General features: G+C 63.3%; 1 protein-coding gene across 1 annotated transcript in view; it reads right to left on the bottom strand.

The window, feature by feature from the left end:
- Positions 1 to 4,809: 4,809 nt before the first annotated feature.
- Positions 4,810 to 14,254, bottom strand: part of NISCH (nischarin) — a 31,210-nt gene continuing 21,765 nt past the window's right edge. The window contains 14 exon segments of the mRNA XM_058288150.2: positions 4,810 to 5,107; positions 5,109 to 5,173; positions 5,176 to 5,389; positions 5,391 to 5,554; positions 5,859 to 6,020; positions 6,524 to 6,637; positions 7,044 to 7,200; positions 7,725 to 7,813; positions 7,816 to 8,033; positions 9,628 to 9,661; positions 9,664 to 9,784; positions 9,786 to 11,028; positions 11,990 to 12,039; positions 13,070 to 13,194. Of these exon segments, the coding sequence (XP_058144133.1) occupies positions 4,943 to 5,107; positions 5,109 to 5,173; positions 5,176 to 5,389; positions 5,391 to 5,554; positions 5,859 to 6,020; positions 6,524 to 6,637; positions 7,044 to 7,200; positions 7,725 to 7,813; positions 7,816 to 8,033; positions 9,628 to 9,661; positions 9,664 to 9,784; positions 9,786 to 11,028; positions 11,990 to 12,039; positions 13,070 to 13,194 (2,921 nt within the window). The 3' untranslated portion in view covers positions 4,810 to 4,942.

The raw sequence follows: 14,254 nt of genomic DNA, 5'->3' as shown, positions 1-14,254 counted from the left end.
GAAAGGCCCTGCGGGTGGCTGGTTCCCCCGAGGGCCACCTGGCCAGCCTGGCAAAGCTGCCAGGGCATTGGCGCGGGGCGGCTTTCGGGGGAAGGCTGGTCAGCCGCGGGGCCTCAGGCGCTCGGGACGGGGCCAGGGGGCCGTGTGGGAGGTGCGGGCGGGGACGCGGCCGGCGCTTTGGGACGCTGGAGGAGGCTCATCCACAGGATGTCGGTGTTTGTAAATGTGTGTGAAGTGGAGATGGGTGGATAAGCCTGCGCCAAGTCTCACCCTCCAGGGGCAGCGCCCCAGTGAGGGCGTGCAAGCTCCTGGCCACGCGGCCTGCAGGGAGCAGGGGCAGCCCGAGCCCACGTTCTCGCTGCGGGCCCCACTGGGTTACGGCCTGGGTGCTGAGCCAGATTACCCTTCTCCCTGTGGGGCCTCGGGAGCACCAGAGCCCAGCGGCTGCCAGCCATGTCCCCGCTCCCCTCCCAGAACGGAATTTTGCAACGCCTGCTTCCCACAGCGACGCTGCTAGGGCAGTGGAGGTGCACACGGTACCGAGCCTGTGACAGGGTGGAAGACGCTCCCCCGTGCTGGAGCCAGGCTCAGGGGTGCTCCCCGGGCCCAAGGCTCAGAACCAACCCCCTGAGGGAGGACACCCCTAAACCGCTGCCCCTGCCCAAGAGCAGAGCGGGCAGAGGACAGCGCTGGGTCCTGGCCAAGGCCTGAGTCTTTGCACCCAGCCTGAGCCCACACGCCCCACAAGTGCCTGGCACGGAGCGGGGGCTCGGCAAATGGTCGTTAAAAGGACAGGTGCCGGGAAGCCAACTTGGCCCCATGGATAGGGCGTCCGTCTACCACATGGGAGGTCAGTGGTTCAAACCTGGGCCTCCTTGACCCGTGTGGAGCTGGCCCATGCGCAGTGCTGATGCGTGCAAGGAGTGCCCTGCCACGCAGGGGAGCCCCGTGTGCAAAGGAGTGCTCCCTGTAAGGAGAGCCACCCAGCGCAAAAGAAAGTGCAGCCTGCCAGGAATGGCGCCGCACACATGGAGAGCTGACACAACAAGATGACACAACAAAAAGAAACAGATTCCTGGTGCTGCTGCTAAGGATAGAAGCAGTCACAGAAGAGCACACAGCGAATGGACATAGAGAGCAGACAACAGAGGGGGGAAGGGGAAATAAATAAAAAATAAATCTTAAAAAAAAAAAGACAGGTGCCAAGGGGAGCGGGTGTAGCTCGGTGGTTGAGCGCCTGCTTCACACATACAAGGTCCCAGGTTCAATTCCCAGTACCTCCTTAAACAAAGACAGGTGTTAAGACCGCTGCCTCCAGGAAGCCTTCCCAGCTCCTCTGCCTGATGCTGCCTGCATTCAAGTTCCACTGCTGCCCCTCACGGGCTGTGACCCAGGGGCTGTTGCTTATCCTAAGAGCTGGGTTCCTAGCATTGACAGTGAGCAGGTCACTGGAGACGCAGGATACCAGAACTGTGGGGGAGGGAGGAGGAGGCCAGCGCTGACGTCCACGAGAACCCCCAGGCTGGCCGAGCCCAGCCCCAGGAAGCAGTTGGGGATCATCTGATCCACAGATGGGGGACAGGGAGAACGCGCTGGCTCGAGGCCCCCTCACCCCAGAACGTGAAGAGGTGGCAAGACCTTTGACGTTCCCTTGCATTGTACTTATCAGGAAACTGAGGCACAGAGGGGCCAGGAACCCACCTGCAGGGCTCGGCACAGCCCTGGGGCCCTTGGTTCCTCCTCCGTGACTGACGCCTGCTCGGCCCCAGAGCTGCTCTGACGCCCGTGAGGACCCCTAGCCAGCCTCCCCTCTGAGGGACCACGCGGTGGACCAGAGCCTGACGGCGGCACTGCCTGGTACGGGACCCCAGCCAAGCCTTCCCCCTCTCGGACCCTCAGTCTGCCCGTTCGTGCCCCAGTGGTCAGGTGAACTTGGCCTCACAGGGAGGGTCCTCCACGTGGGGCAGGCCCCACACATGTGGCTGTCTCCCGGATGGGGAGTGGCAGGCAGTGTCCGGAGCATGGCTCGGAGCTGAATGACCGGCTCCTGCTTTCCTTGGACAATTGTCCTCACACGGAGAGCGGCAGAACCCCTGCCCTGGCTGTGAGGATCTCGGGGCATCACGTCCAGGGCGTGCCCAGGGTTGTGCGTTTGAGAAGCGGCAGCGCCGAGGATCTACGTGGGATCGCTGGCTGCTGTTTCCCGGAGGGACAGCGGTGGGGAGGGTGTAAATCCCACTCTGGCTCCCAGGTGCCCAGCACAACCCTCAGCCCGAGGCCATGGGCAAATCTGGCTGCCCGCGCCTGATCAGAGAAGGGCGGGCCCCAGCCGGTGCCGCGTGGCCCCGGCCCGCGCCCTACCGTGTACGTCCCCGTCCCCTCCTGCCCCCTCTTCCGGCTGGCAGGGTCCAGTGTCACAGCCCCACGCCCTCGCTCACACTCACCTTCTGGCCCCTGACGAAGCTGGAGCCCGCCAGGCAGGTGACCAGGAGGCAGAGCAGCAGGAGACCCTGCGGCCCCCGCCATGGCCGACAGGCTGCGCGGGGATGCAGTGGGGGCCAGGCAGGGAGGGAGCTCGAGGAGGCAGGCCCAGGGGCGGACAGGCGGGACGGGGCGGGCAGCGGCCTTAAAACGTCGGAGGCCCCGCCAGCTCACCCCCCACAGGAACCCGCCAGGATTTCCTTCTGCGTATCAGCAGCCTGCAGACGGAAGGGAAAGTGCTGGCCACTGACCCCTGCGAGGCCGGCCCAGGCCCTGCTCGGGGCTGCCCGGCCCGGGACCCTCATCCTGGCTGCCCCAGACTCCAAGCCCACCGCTGGCCCTGGCCAGAGTCTAGCAGAGGCTCCAGAGCCAACGCCAACAACTCCCCACCCGTCTGCCTGCCAAACGGGCCCCCAGCCAGGGGCCCTGGGGGCTTCCCAGCCCCTGTCGAGGAGATAAAGCAGCCCCAGAGTGGGTCTGCCTGCACCCACCTCGGCCTGGCCACCTGCGGAGGGCATTTCCGGAGCTCTGGCTCCATGCCAAGCGCCAGACTGAGCCGACAGCCCGTGGGAGCACCCATCCTCTTAACCTGCCCCCGTCCACCCACCAGCCACCCGCTTGGCCTCCCCCACCCTAGCCCTCCCCTGTGCCCAGCCTGTCCTGGACAGGCCCCCTCCCTCCCTGGTCCACTCGGCAGCCGGGGCCTGGCTGGCTCCCGCTGCACCCCAGTGCCCTCTGCATGCCAGCTGCCTCTGATCATGCTGCCGGCTCGGCTCCAGCCATGCTGGCCTTTCTGCTCCAAAAAGGTGCCAAGTGAGCTCCTGGGTAAGCACGGTTACCCCAGACTGCCTCAGGTCAGAGGTCACCAGGTCAGAGCACGTCCCTGACCCCATGAGTTCCCACACTGTTTCACTGGCTCTGTAGCGTGGGCCACCAGCTGGCATGCCCTCCCACTGGAATGTCAGCTCCGGGAGAGCAGGGGCGGCGCCTGGCTGGCACGTGGGGTGGACACGCAACACGTATGTGAGGATGAATGGACTGGGGGTACGTCTATTACCCCTCAGATCCCCCAGGGGAACGGCTATCACTGGCCTCTCTCAGCTGTGCCGGGCAGTGGGGCCTGGGGTCAGGGGCCCCGGTGGTAAGGCCTTCACGGGGTGGGCCATCTGGCTGTCAATGTCCTCGTTTACTGAGGGTGCAAATGAGACGGGGAGAGGCAAGGTGGACTAGAGCCCGGGGCCACGTGCAGCAGGAATGGGGTCCCGGAGGGGTGGGGCACAAGGGCTGCCTCGGAATCCGAGGTGGCCCCCACAGCCGAGGACGTGGGCAGACACTGATGGGCACCGGTCCTCCTCCCCCCGCCCACACTTCACACTCTTGCCCCCTCTGCTCTTCAAGGGCCATCTGGGGGAGACCCGCCCGGACTCCACACACACTGGTGAGCCGACTCCACGCCTCCCCTGCACAACAGGCTGCCGCGTGTGGCAGGGTCGGGCCCAGCGCCAAACTCAAGGCCTGCGGGGCCTGGCCAAGAGGCAGGCAGGGCAGCGGGCCAGGGGCCAGGGACTCCGAGCGCCACAGAGCCCTCCCATTTGCCCCCGAGGCTGGTGGTTTAGGCACAGCCCCGCGGTCCTGCCCAGACAGGCCCCCAGCCCTCCTCCATCCCCCCGGTCCAGGCCGTCCGGCCTGTAGCTGGCCCCGGGAGAGCTGCGCCCTTCGTTCAAGCCCTCCTACCTCCCCATCCTCTTCCTCTCCCCAACACCTCGTCTCCGGTGTCTGCAGGACACCCCCTCTGCCCCACGCCTGCTGTGCCCTGCTGGAACATTAGTGGCCCCTGAAATAAGAGGCCGAGACTGTGTCAAACTCTGCTTTATTGGAATAAAGAAAAGTAGCAACAGGAGTCACTCTCGGTGCTGGCAGCTCTAGGCCCCTGCCCCACCCTCAGCCCCAAGGCTTGGGGGACCCCTCCCCATGGGGCTGCCCCTCCTGCTGGGCCAGGGGAGGGCTCCCTTTTGAAAAACTGCCCAGAGCAGGAGCCTCCAACACGCATTTTGCTGCCAGCTTCATGATTAGCAGCAAAATGCCAACAACGAGATCAACAAAGACCTGGATGCGACACCTCAGGAAAGGACACATACAGAGTAAATCAGGCCCACAGCGCCACGGGTTAACGACGGTGCCATGACTCAAGACACAGGACTAGTGTGCCAGCCTCGCTGCCCAGGCGGGGCGCAGGCAACACACCTCCAGGAGGCTGACGGGCCCGGGCAGCCCTGGATGGGAAGTTTCGGTCCCAGAATGTGAAAGAATAAACTGGACACATTTTTCTCTGTAAGAAGAGTCAGAATAAGGTACCAAAAGGGAAGAGAACAGATTTTTCAAAAGAACAAAGAAAGCCTGCTTCCCCATCCTGGGTGGGCACCAGGCCAGATGGGGGTGTGAAGGCCGGCTGTGGGGTGGGCTAGCCGGTGAGCTCAACGGGCAGCTCCCGGCCGCACAGGGCCTCCCACTGGCGTGCCAACAGCGAGATGAGTTTCTCACGGCTCTCGGCGCTAGGGACAAACACTTGCCACTGGACCTCATGGCCCTGGCCGGCCTTGGCCGGGCCACCTGCCTCCTCCCCAAAAGTGGTCCAGGGTGACGGTGCCCATGAGGTCGTGGCCCTGCACATCATCAAAGACGAGGGTTAGGGCTGTGGGTAGGTCTGGTAGCCCATGAGCACGCGGTCCAGGTCACGGACACGGCGGCCATCGTCCAGCCGGTACCTGTCCCTCTGGGGTGGCTCTTTGGCAAACTCAGGCAATGGGTAGTGGATGTAGTCTTCGTCTAGCAGAAAGATCTCGGTGCTGGTGAGCAGGAGTGTCTTGGGGCGCAGCATGCCCCTGCAGCGCCCAGGGGGTGGTGTGCCCCACCTGGAAGGCCTGCAAGTACAGCAGGATGCTGGCGGCAGGCGCCTTCTCCGGGGCAGCCATCTTCTGGGCCACGATGAACGTCAGGTCCCCGATTTCCTCTTCACTGGGGTAGGTGAACTTGACACGGCTCGAGTGGATCAGCTCGTAGTTCTCCATCTTCCCTGCAGAAAGGGATGGGCCACGAATGTAGCCTGGGAAGGGCCTGAGGTGGGGCTGGGGGCCCCCAAGGCCTCGTCCTCGTGCAGACGCCCACAAGCCAGCAGCCCAGATCAGCAGACACTTGAGGTATGCTGCTGGATGGCTGGGTTTGCTGGGATGGAGACCGCCACAGAAAATCCCCAGGGAAATCCCTGGCCAGCTAAGCAGGAAGAGACAGAGCGAGAGGGCGCTGGTGGCAGTGAGGAGCCACAGGGGACCTGCCCGCAGCCCTCTGGGCGGGGCTGGGCGCCCTCGGGGCACAGGTACCTGTGGTCTTGTTCCCAAACTCCGAGTAGAAGTCCTTGTCGACAGGCTCAGGCGAGGGCGTGCGCTCCAGCGAGGACAGCACGGCCATGAGGTGCTGGAGGAAGCAGTGCGTCAGGTAGCTGTCCCGCGTCAAGCAGGTCACCACCTGCACCGGGGAGGAGCCTGCACGAGAAGGGGCTGGTCGTCGTCACAGGCCGCCGCTCCCCCAGCCCCACCCTGCAGCACCTCTGGTCTCTAGCAGGTCTCAGCACAGACTGGACACCCACAAACCAGGGCCCAGAGGGCCATGTGGGAGAGGGGGTTGGCACCTAGGCAGATGGCCATTTTCTGGCCGGAAGGGCTGTGACATTTTTCTGGAAGGGGATACAGAGGCATTAGAGAAAGAGCTTAGCTTTCTCTTTCCAGGAAGTGAGTCAGGAACGTCCTGCCTGTGACTCGGGGCCCACTCTGCCTGCCGCCGGCACCCCGCGCACGCGCGCCACCCGCTCCCGATGCTGTGGTGAGCTCTGCACACTCAGCAGTTCCTGGCGCGGCTTCCTCCTGGCTAACTGGCTTGAGGGGAGAGAGAACTCTGCCTGCGATAAAGCGCCCATGTGTGGAAGCCGGAAGGCCCCGGTGATACCGGCCTTCACCCAGAACAGGACAAAGCACAGCCGGGCACTCACCCGTCAGCCGGAAATACTGGTCGAAGAGCCCGACGTTGACCGACTGCAGGTCACTGAGTTTTAAAACAAAGCACTGGGAGATGTGGAAGGGACTGTTGTTATATTGCCAGAAATCTGTGATGGGAGAAATGGGAGTGAGCTTGGCAGCGGCCACGCCGGCGACTGGGCACGAGCCCCCAGGAGGCAGCTGCGCCCAAGCAGGAACAGGCCTGCGGTGGCCCGGGAGGCGCCGCCTCCAGCTCGACACACACGAGGCCTCGCGGACCAACGCCTTCTGGGGTCTCGGCCTTGCCTGGCTCCCACGGAGGCCACAGGGCAGAGGCCGCCCAGCTCCTCCCTCACGGTGGCCAGTCCCGAGCGCTCGCTGGTCCCTGACTTGGTGCCTTCACGAGGGAAGTGCTGACATCACCCCCTCCCCCTTCCTCAGAAGAGGGATTCTCTGCCTGGGCAGCCAGTCGCTGCCTGAGCCCACAGTTGGCAAGCGGCCCCGGCTCTCGGCCCAGCAGGCCCTGGCGCATACCCTGCAGCGGCTCCGAGAAGTGGCGGCGGAGGCCGTCGTGCAGCACGAAGTACACGGCCTTGGTGGAGAGCAGCGCGCAGGCGGTGGCCTCCAGCGCCGGGGTCTGGTAGAACACGACTGAGGACCACATGAGGTGCCTCGACTCCTCGTTTTCAACCTGGACACACAGGGGTCGGTTCAGGCCTGTAGGACAGCGAGCCGGGGGAGGGGGGCGCACCCTCTCTTTTCTAGACTGGGCCTGAAGTAAGAGCTCCCGCTGCCCTGCATGCTGCAGGGACCAGCCAGGAGCCTCGCGGAGGGAGACGCAGGCAGCTGACCACCTCTCATCGAGCTATAACACTCAGAGGGCCGAGAGGAAGTGAGGGGTGGGGGACGGGCACGGGTGGGGTCAGCAGGGGCCCAAGGCTTGGAGTGGCCTCGGGAGGTGAGGACAGGGACCACTGGCCAGGGGTGGGCAGCCCAGACCCTCCCTCTGAGGGCCTCAAAGTCATGAAAAGCGGAAGCTGGAGGAAAGGCTGGCAAGTCCACATTCAGCTCCAATGTCAGAAAAACCCAAGAACTTGAGCTGGACCCCCGGACAAGTCCTGCCCCAGCCCTCGGGACCCACGTGACACCAGAACCCGGCTGCCCCTGCCCACGGCGGTGCCAACTGGCAGGAACCCAAGCCCCGGGCCCAGCTACCTCGGCGATGCTGCTGTGGAAGAACTCGACGATGGCGCCCCCCCGCAGGCTGGCGATGTGCTGCAGCGCCGGGCAGACGGGCAGGTGGGAGGGACCTGATTCTCCTCCGACGTGGCCTGGATCAGGACGCTGCTCGGGTACTGGGCAGGGGTCTCTGCTGGCGGCAGGGCCTCCACTGGGGGCCCCTCCGGGGCTGGGGTCTCCACTGGGGACCCCTCCAGCGCCAGGGCCGGGGCCTCTGCTGGGGCAGGAGCTGGGACCTCTGCTGGGGACCCCTGCCACAGCCCTCCTGGGGGACGCTGGTCACTGCTGCATCGCCCAACCCACCCGGAAACACAGTATTACCATGTGGGCTGCAAGTGGAGGGACACGTGTGCGACCACAGGACAAGGTCAGTGTGTCCTTCACATGGCACCGCGGGGTCGCCCTGGGGATGTGAGCACCAGGTTCCCAAGGGAGAACTGAACTACAGAGGGTACGTGCCCAGGTCCCCTCCTCTCGGGAAGGACGGGTGGCAGGGGGGCGGGTGGGAGTCAGCCAGCCACCCATGGCAGAGGCTATGGCCCATGGGCTGTGGCCCTTGTGGGCCCATGTGGCCCTCTTTGAGAAGGAACAGGCGTCAGAGATACCACTGCAGAGGTCCAGAGCAGACCACAGGGCCAGGTGCTTGTGGAGGTGACAAACTGTCCCTCCAGGGCTCCGTTGGGGGTCCAGGCCCCACTGACCCAACCATACTGCCCGTGGCCACACCAGGTTTCCCCAGTCAGACAATGCTCTGAGCCCCTAAAGCTCACGGAGCAACTGGTCTACAGGCGCAAAAAGGACACCTCAGGTGGCGGTCCCCTCAAAGGACCTGGTCCAGCTGTTGAGGGAGAACCCGTGGACCCTGCCCCTGCACTTGGCCCCATGTCCCCAAGAGGCCTCTGGCTGTCCTGCTGTCCTGAGGCAGGGCCACCTCCTGCTGGGGTGGAGCAGGACCGTTCCTGCACACAGTCCCTAGGGAGTCTGGCCAGGTTGGGGAGTGGCTATAAAATGAAGACAAGTGTCCACCACCCCAGAGCTCAGCACGGGGTGGGGAAGAGGGATTGGGTGACGGCCATACAGGGCTGCCTCCAGCACAACATTTTCTCCAGCATCTGGGGACACCAGGGGTCTCTGTGGAGGGCATGAGACTTGAACTAGGCAAAAAAAGGGCACCAGATTGCGCCAGGAGGCTGGTGGGCATTTGGGATCACGAGCCTGGGCGGCTGGGGTCAGAGGGGGCAGGTGGGCCTCGGGAGGTGCTGGGGTGAGGCTGGGGCAAGGCAGGTGCAGGAGAGGCAGGGCTGAGGACAGGGTCTCCACTGTCCACGCGGATGGAGAACAGGGTTAGGCGTGTCTCGGGGAGAGGAACACTGTGCCACTCTTAGCCAGGAGGGTTCCTCTGAAAGGCCCCCAAACCACACACGAGAAGATCCCTGGGCAGCCCAGTTCTTCCCGAGCCCCTGGGTGGGGGGCATGCCTAGATGCCACGCTCAGACCGTGGACGGAGCGGGGAGGGCCAGGGCCAAGGTGCTGCATCTGTGGCTCTCCCACGGGGCAGGCAGGTGGGACGCCCCCTAAGACTGCCTCACTGCAGGGGAGCCCGAGGCCAGCCCGTCTTGGTGAGGGAGAAGCCTTAGAAGCTAAGGAGCAGCTCAGCGGGCCAGCCTGAGGAGTCAAGGGCAAGGCTGGGCACAGCCAGGAGCTGAGGAGCTGGGGGGGTCCTGTGAGAGCCGGGCCAGGCCCAGGCACACCCACAAGCCGCAGGTGCTCGGAGACCCGGGTGCCCACCGAGTGATGAACCGCTGACGTGCCCTCCCTGGACACCTGGGCAGGGCAGCCCTACGCCCCCCACCCCCCGAGAGCCTGGGCTCCGCCTCACCTGGCCCTGCCCTCGGCGGGCTGGCCATCGCAAGGGGGCCCTGGGACCTGCCCCCGGCGGCAGGCGTCTTGGCGATGACCACGGTCTTCAGGTCTTGCAGCGAGGACCGCAGCTGGTTGTAGATGCGCAGGAAGTGGAACTTCTCGTGGGGCAGCACGGAAGATGGCGGTGACAAACCTGTACCCCACGAGCAGCTCGAGCACGTGGCCGTCGGCGAAGGCGCCCCGCGGCTGGGTGCAGCTGCGCGTGGGGTCGAGCAGCACGGTGGAAAGCGGCACGCGGCTGAGCTTGAAGCTGTTGCGGTTGCGGCAGTTGTGGGTGCCGCGGCTGGGCATGGGGTTGAAGTCAGCCTTGATGACGTTGAGGTGCTGGGGCGTGAGCAACAGCCAGTAGGGGATGGCGGCGGACTTGACGGCCTCGGAGGGCGCGCAGCAGGAACGCCGCACAGCTGAGCAGAGCGTGCAGCTGGCCCACTCGATGTTGCCCGAGTAGTCGCCGGCGGCCGTCTGCACCATCCGCTTGTCGCTGTAGACCAGGTAGACGGGGAAGCAGCCCTGGCTGCGCTCCTGGCAGCCGCCCGCCACCTTGTAGAAGGTGAGCAGCTGGCGGAGGAACTCCTGCAGGCTGGTGTGGCTGCCGTAGAGGACGGGGCTGCACAGCATGGCCATGTGCTGTGGCGCGAAGCACGCGCGCAGGTCCGCGTGGAACTCGTGCAGGTTGGCGGCGTCGGAAATGATGAAGAGCGCGTTCTCGCTGTGCCGGACCTTGAGCACCAGGCACAGCTCGGGCATGAGGAAGCCAAACTCGGTGAGGTCGCCGTGTGGGAAGCAGAAGACGAAGCGCAGGGCCGACAGGATGTGCTGGCTGCTGCCCCGCGACTCCTGGTGCGGGATCTCGAAGACGGCGATGCCGAAGTCGGTCAGCACCAGGCAGGCGGCGAACTGCCGGATGCTGCCCTGCACGTGGATCAGGAAGCACCACAGCACCTTGAGGATGCGGATGTGCTCCAGCAGGAAGTCCTCGTCCGCGCCCAGGGCCCACTCCAGAGCCAGGCGCTCCTCCTCGCCCTCCTCCTCCTCCTCCTCCTCCTGGTCCTCGTCCTCCCCGAGGCCCCCCGCCTCCTCGTCCTCCACGTCCGGGGGCCCCATTTCAAAGTAGCGGTTCTCTGCAGCACCCTCCTCCTCCTCGTCCTCCTCGCCCTGCGCGCCCAGGCCCTCCTCCCGCTGGTTGGCAGCCTCGATCCAGGCAGGCAGCTGCCGCTCGATGGCCTGCCGGATCAGCGTGCTCAGGCGCTGGATGAAGTCCTGGTTGGTGGCCGTGTAGCCAATGCAGGTGAAGGGCAGGAAGATGATCTGGCCGGACCCGGGCACCACCTGGACCTCCGGCTCCGCATGCTCGGGACTAAAGGTGAGAGGCGAGGTGAGAGGCAGGGTGAGGGCTGGGCCAGGCAGGGACGCCCCGTCCCCACGTCTGGAGCCTGCCGCTGCGCCCTGGCCCCCAGGAACCAACCCATATGTCTCCCAGGCCTCCAAAGAGCCAAGCCTGTTCTCAGGACAAGAGCCCAGGTAAGAAGCCGAGGTGCTGACAGCAGAGAAGGCTGGCGCTGCCAGGTAAGGAGGGGGAATGCCCCCAGCGGGCTCCAATCACAGCTGTCCAGAGGAGTCTTGCCCAGACCGGACCAGTTCCCATGAGAACTCATGGAGCAGGTGCGTGCTCTGTGGAGCTGGCAAGAGCTCACGGAGCAGGCGAGAACGCACAGAGCAGGCGAGAGCTCACGGAGCAGGCAAGAGCTCACGGAGCCAACGTCTCATCCACCTGCAGAGCTGGCTGGAAGCCCCAAAGGCAGTGGGCACCCAAGAGTGCGATCCCATGGCTCTATAACCACCCCCCTTCAGGGGCTCCCAGGGACCTCCAGCAGTGGGGAGGTTGATGGAGGAGTAGGGCCACTACTGCCCTTGGGGAAAAGGCATCATGCAGGACAAGGATCGGGAAAGGTCTGCTAAAGGACCAGATGGTAAATACTCCAGACCACCACTGTCCAGCCTTTTTTTTTTTTAAACAGTCCTTAAAAAATCCAAAACCCATTCTTAGCTTACAGGCTGTACAAGGCAGCTGTGAACTAAATGGGCCTCAATCTGCTGACTGCGATTGTAGGACCAACATGCGCCAGGCAAAGTTCAGGAATCAGAATTGGAAACAGATCAGAGCTCGTGTCATGTTTATTTTAAGGAAAAGAAATGGTTCTGTATAACTTATCCGACAGATTTTTAACAAAATCCAGCTGGCCACCCCCCGCCACGCGGCCTGTGTGCACTGGCCCCTGGCCAAGGGCAGCCCAGAGGCCTCCCAGCTCCTTTCCTACCTGGCCCCACCAACCGCTCCGGGCACGTCCCTTAAATCGTCGGGAGCTGCCTGAAAGAGAAGGGCTTGCGGTCACTGCCTGCCCTCCCTCCCCGCCCTGCGAGAGGCTCCTCGCCATCCCCGCCCTTCCCTCTGGGTGATGCCAGCCCGCACACCCAATCCCTGGGCCAGAGCCTCTCACCACCTTCCAGCTCAGGGCAGTGCCCCTGGGTCCAGCCCTCGAGGGCTCCTTATGCCACCGGGAGGGCCCTTGTGGACAGTCCACCAATTTGGTCTGGCCCTGACGTCGGCAGAAGGCGCACTGCACGCAAGGCCCCCAGGCCTGGGTGGCAGGAAGAGCCCAGGCTCTGGACCCTGGCTCCTGGCCTCAGAGCCCGGCAGTGCCTCACTAGGTGGGTGACCCTAGGGAGGGTGAGAGGAGAGCGCCCACGGGGTGCCAGGCACAGCAAGGGGTGCTCACGGGGTGCTGGGCAAAGCAAGGCCTCTGCAAACCACCAGCGGCCCAGGGCCGTGCCCTGCACTATGAGACGCGGGCGCGGCAGGACCACCCCCAGGCAAACGAGTGCGCACACCACACCCGGGCACAGAGAGGGGCTCAGGGGCCTCTGCCGGCAGCCACAGAGGCGCTGCCCCAGCCACATGCACACCTGACGAGGCGTTTCTGACTGCGGGGTGACGTGCGGGGACAGGATGGGCAGGGGGAAGAAACTCTTCCTGAGGGGTTTGGAACCACAACAAACAGCCCGCAGGGGCTTTCTGGGTACCTTCCCCAGGGGAGGTGCTGGGGGGGTGGCTCAGGGACCATCCAGTTTTCCCCACCAGGGCCAATGAGAGGGAAGCGCCTGTTCCCACCAACGCCGGAGGAGCGGGACGCAGACCAGCCCCATAACCACGGGTTGCCGTGAAAACTGAGCTAGAGATGCGTCCGAGAGAAAGGCTGGGTGGGCGAAGCGGAGGGCCCCAAACACTGGAAGCATCTGCCACAATTCCAGCCGGACCGCTCCCCACTCCCAGACCACCTCAGAGAGTAGAATTGGCCCCACAGAGGATACCAAATCCCCCAAACAGACGGAGGTGTTACCTGTCCTGCAGGGATAGATTCCAAGGAATCGGAGCATGCCGGGGCAGTGGGCTGGTCCTCGGGAGCCAGGCTGTCGGTAGACGAGAGGCTGCTGGCCAGGGCCTCCTCCTGCACGAACATGATTCCTGGAGACCGGGGCGGGCGGGCAGATGGGGCAAGGAGGGCAGCCGTTCAACAGACTGGCCCAAGACCCCGAAACCCAGCCACAGGACCGCAGAAGGAAACGTGAAAACTGAAATCTTAAAAACAACTCCATGAAGGAACAAATGATCACTTATCTAATCTTGGCATAGGAGAGACTTCGAGTATAAATATGAAGAAAGAGAGCTGTGACTATATGAAAACTAAACTTGCGTCAATTAAAAAATGAACCCTAAGGTAAATCGAAACCAAATGAGGGAAGCAGATGTGGCTCAAGCAGTTGGGCACCTGCCTACCACACGGGAGGCCCTGTGTTCAGTTCCTGGTGCCTCCTAAAGACAGGCTGGCACAATGAGCTGACACAACAAGATGATGCAATAAAGAGACACAAGGAAAACACACAATGAGAGACACAAAAGGCAGGGAGGGAGGTGGCTCAAGTGATGAGGCACCTCCCTCCCACATGGGAGATACCAGGTTCAGTTTCCGGTTCCTCCTAAAAAGAAGGTGATCTAACATAGGGAGGGCACAACCAACAGACCCAGAGAGCAGACAGCAGGTACAAATGGGGGGTGGGGGTGGGGATAAATAAATAAAATAAATCTTTAAAAAATCAAATGAAATGAGAAAAAAGTTTGCGACATTTGACAAAAGGCTTTTTATCTTTAAACCACAAAAAGCTGAGCTCACAGGAAAGGGGGGAGAAGGGTGGAAATCCTTTTTGCAGATTGTGCTAAGGACATGAACAGACATATTCCACAGAAGAACAGCCGGTGTATTATAACACGCACAAACAACGTCCACCCTTGTGCGTCATCAGAGAAGTGCAAGCTAGAACAAGAGATGTTTTGTCTATCACTTCAGCCAAGGTTAGGCCAACTCTGTGACCTTGACGTGGCTTAACTGGACAGAGGTGGGCACAGGGGCGTGAGCTGGACTGCCCACTGAGAGGGCAGCTTGGCGATATGTCCATCAAGAGCCTTAAATGTGCTCACCCCTAGAGACTTTTCCTGGAAAATGCCTCAATGTGGCCCCGATTTCACA

Source organism: Dasypus novemcinctus, chromosome 26 (genome assembly GCF_030445035.2).
Source record: "Dasypus novemcinctus isolate mDasNov1 chromosome 26, mDasNov1.1.hap2, whole genome shotgun sequence".
Classification (NCBI taxonomy): Eukaryota; Metazoa; Chordata; class Mammalia; order Cingulata; family Dasypodidae; genus Dasypus; species Dasypus novemcinctus.
This window is presented reverse-complemented; position numbering and strand designations above follow the sequence as displayed.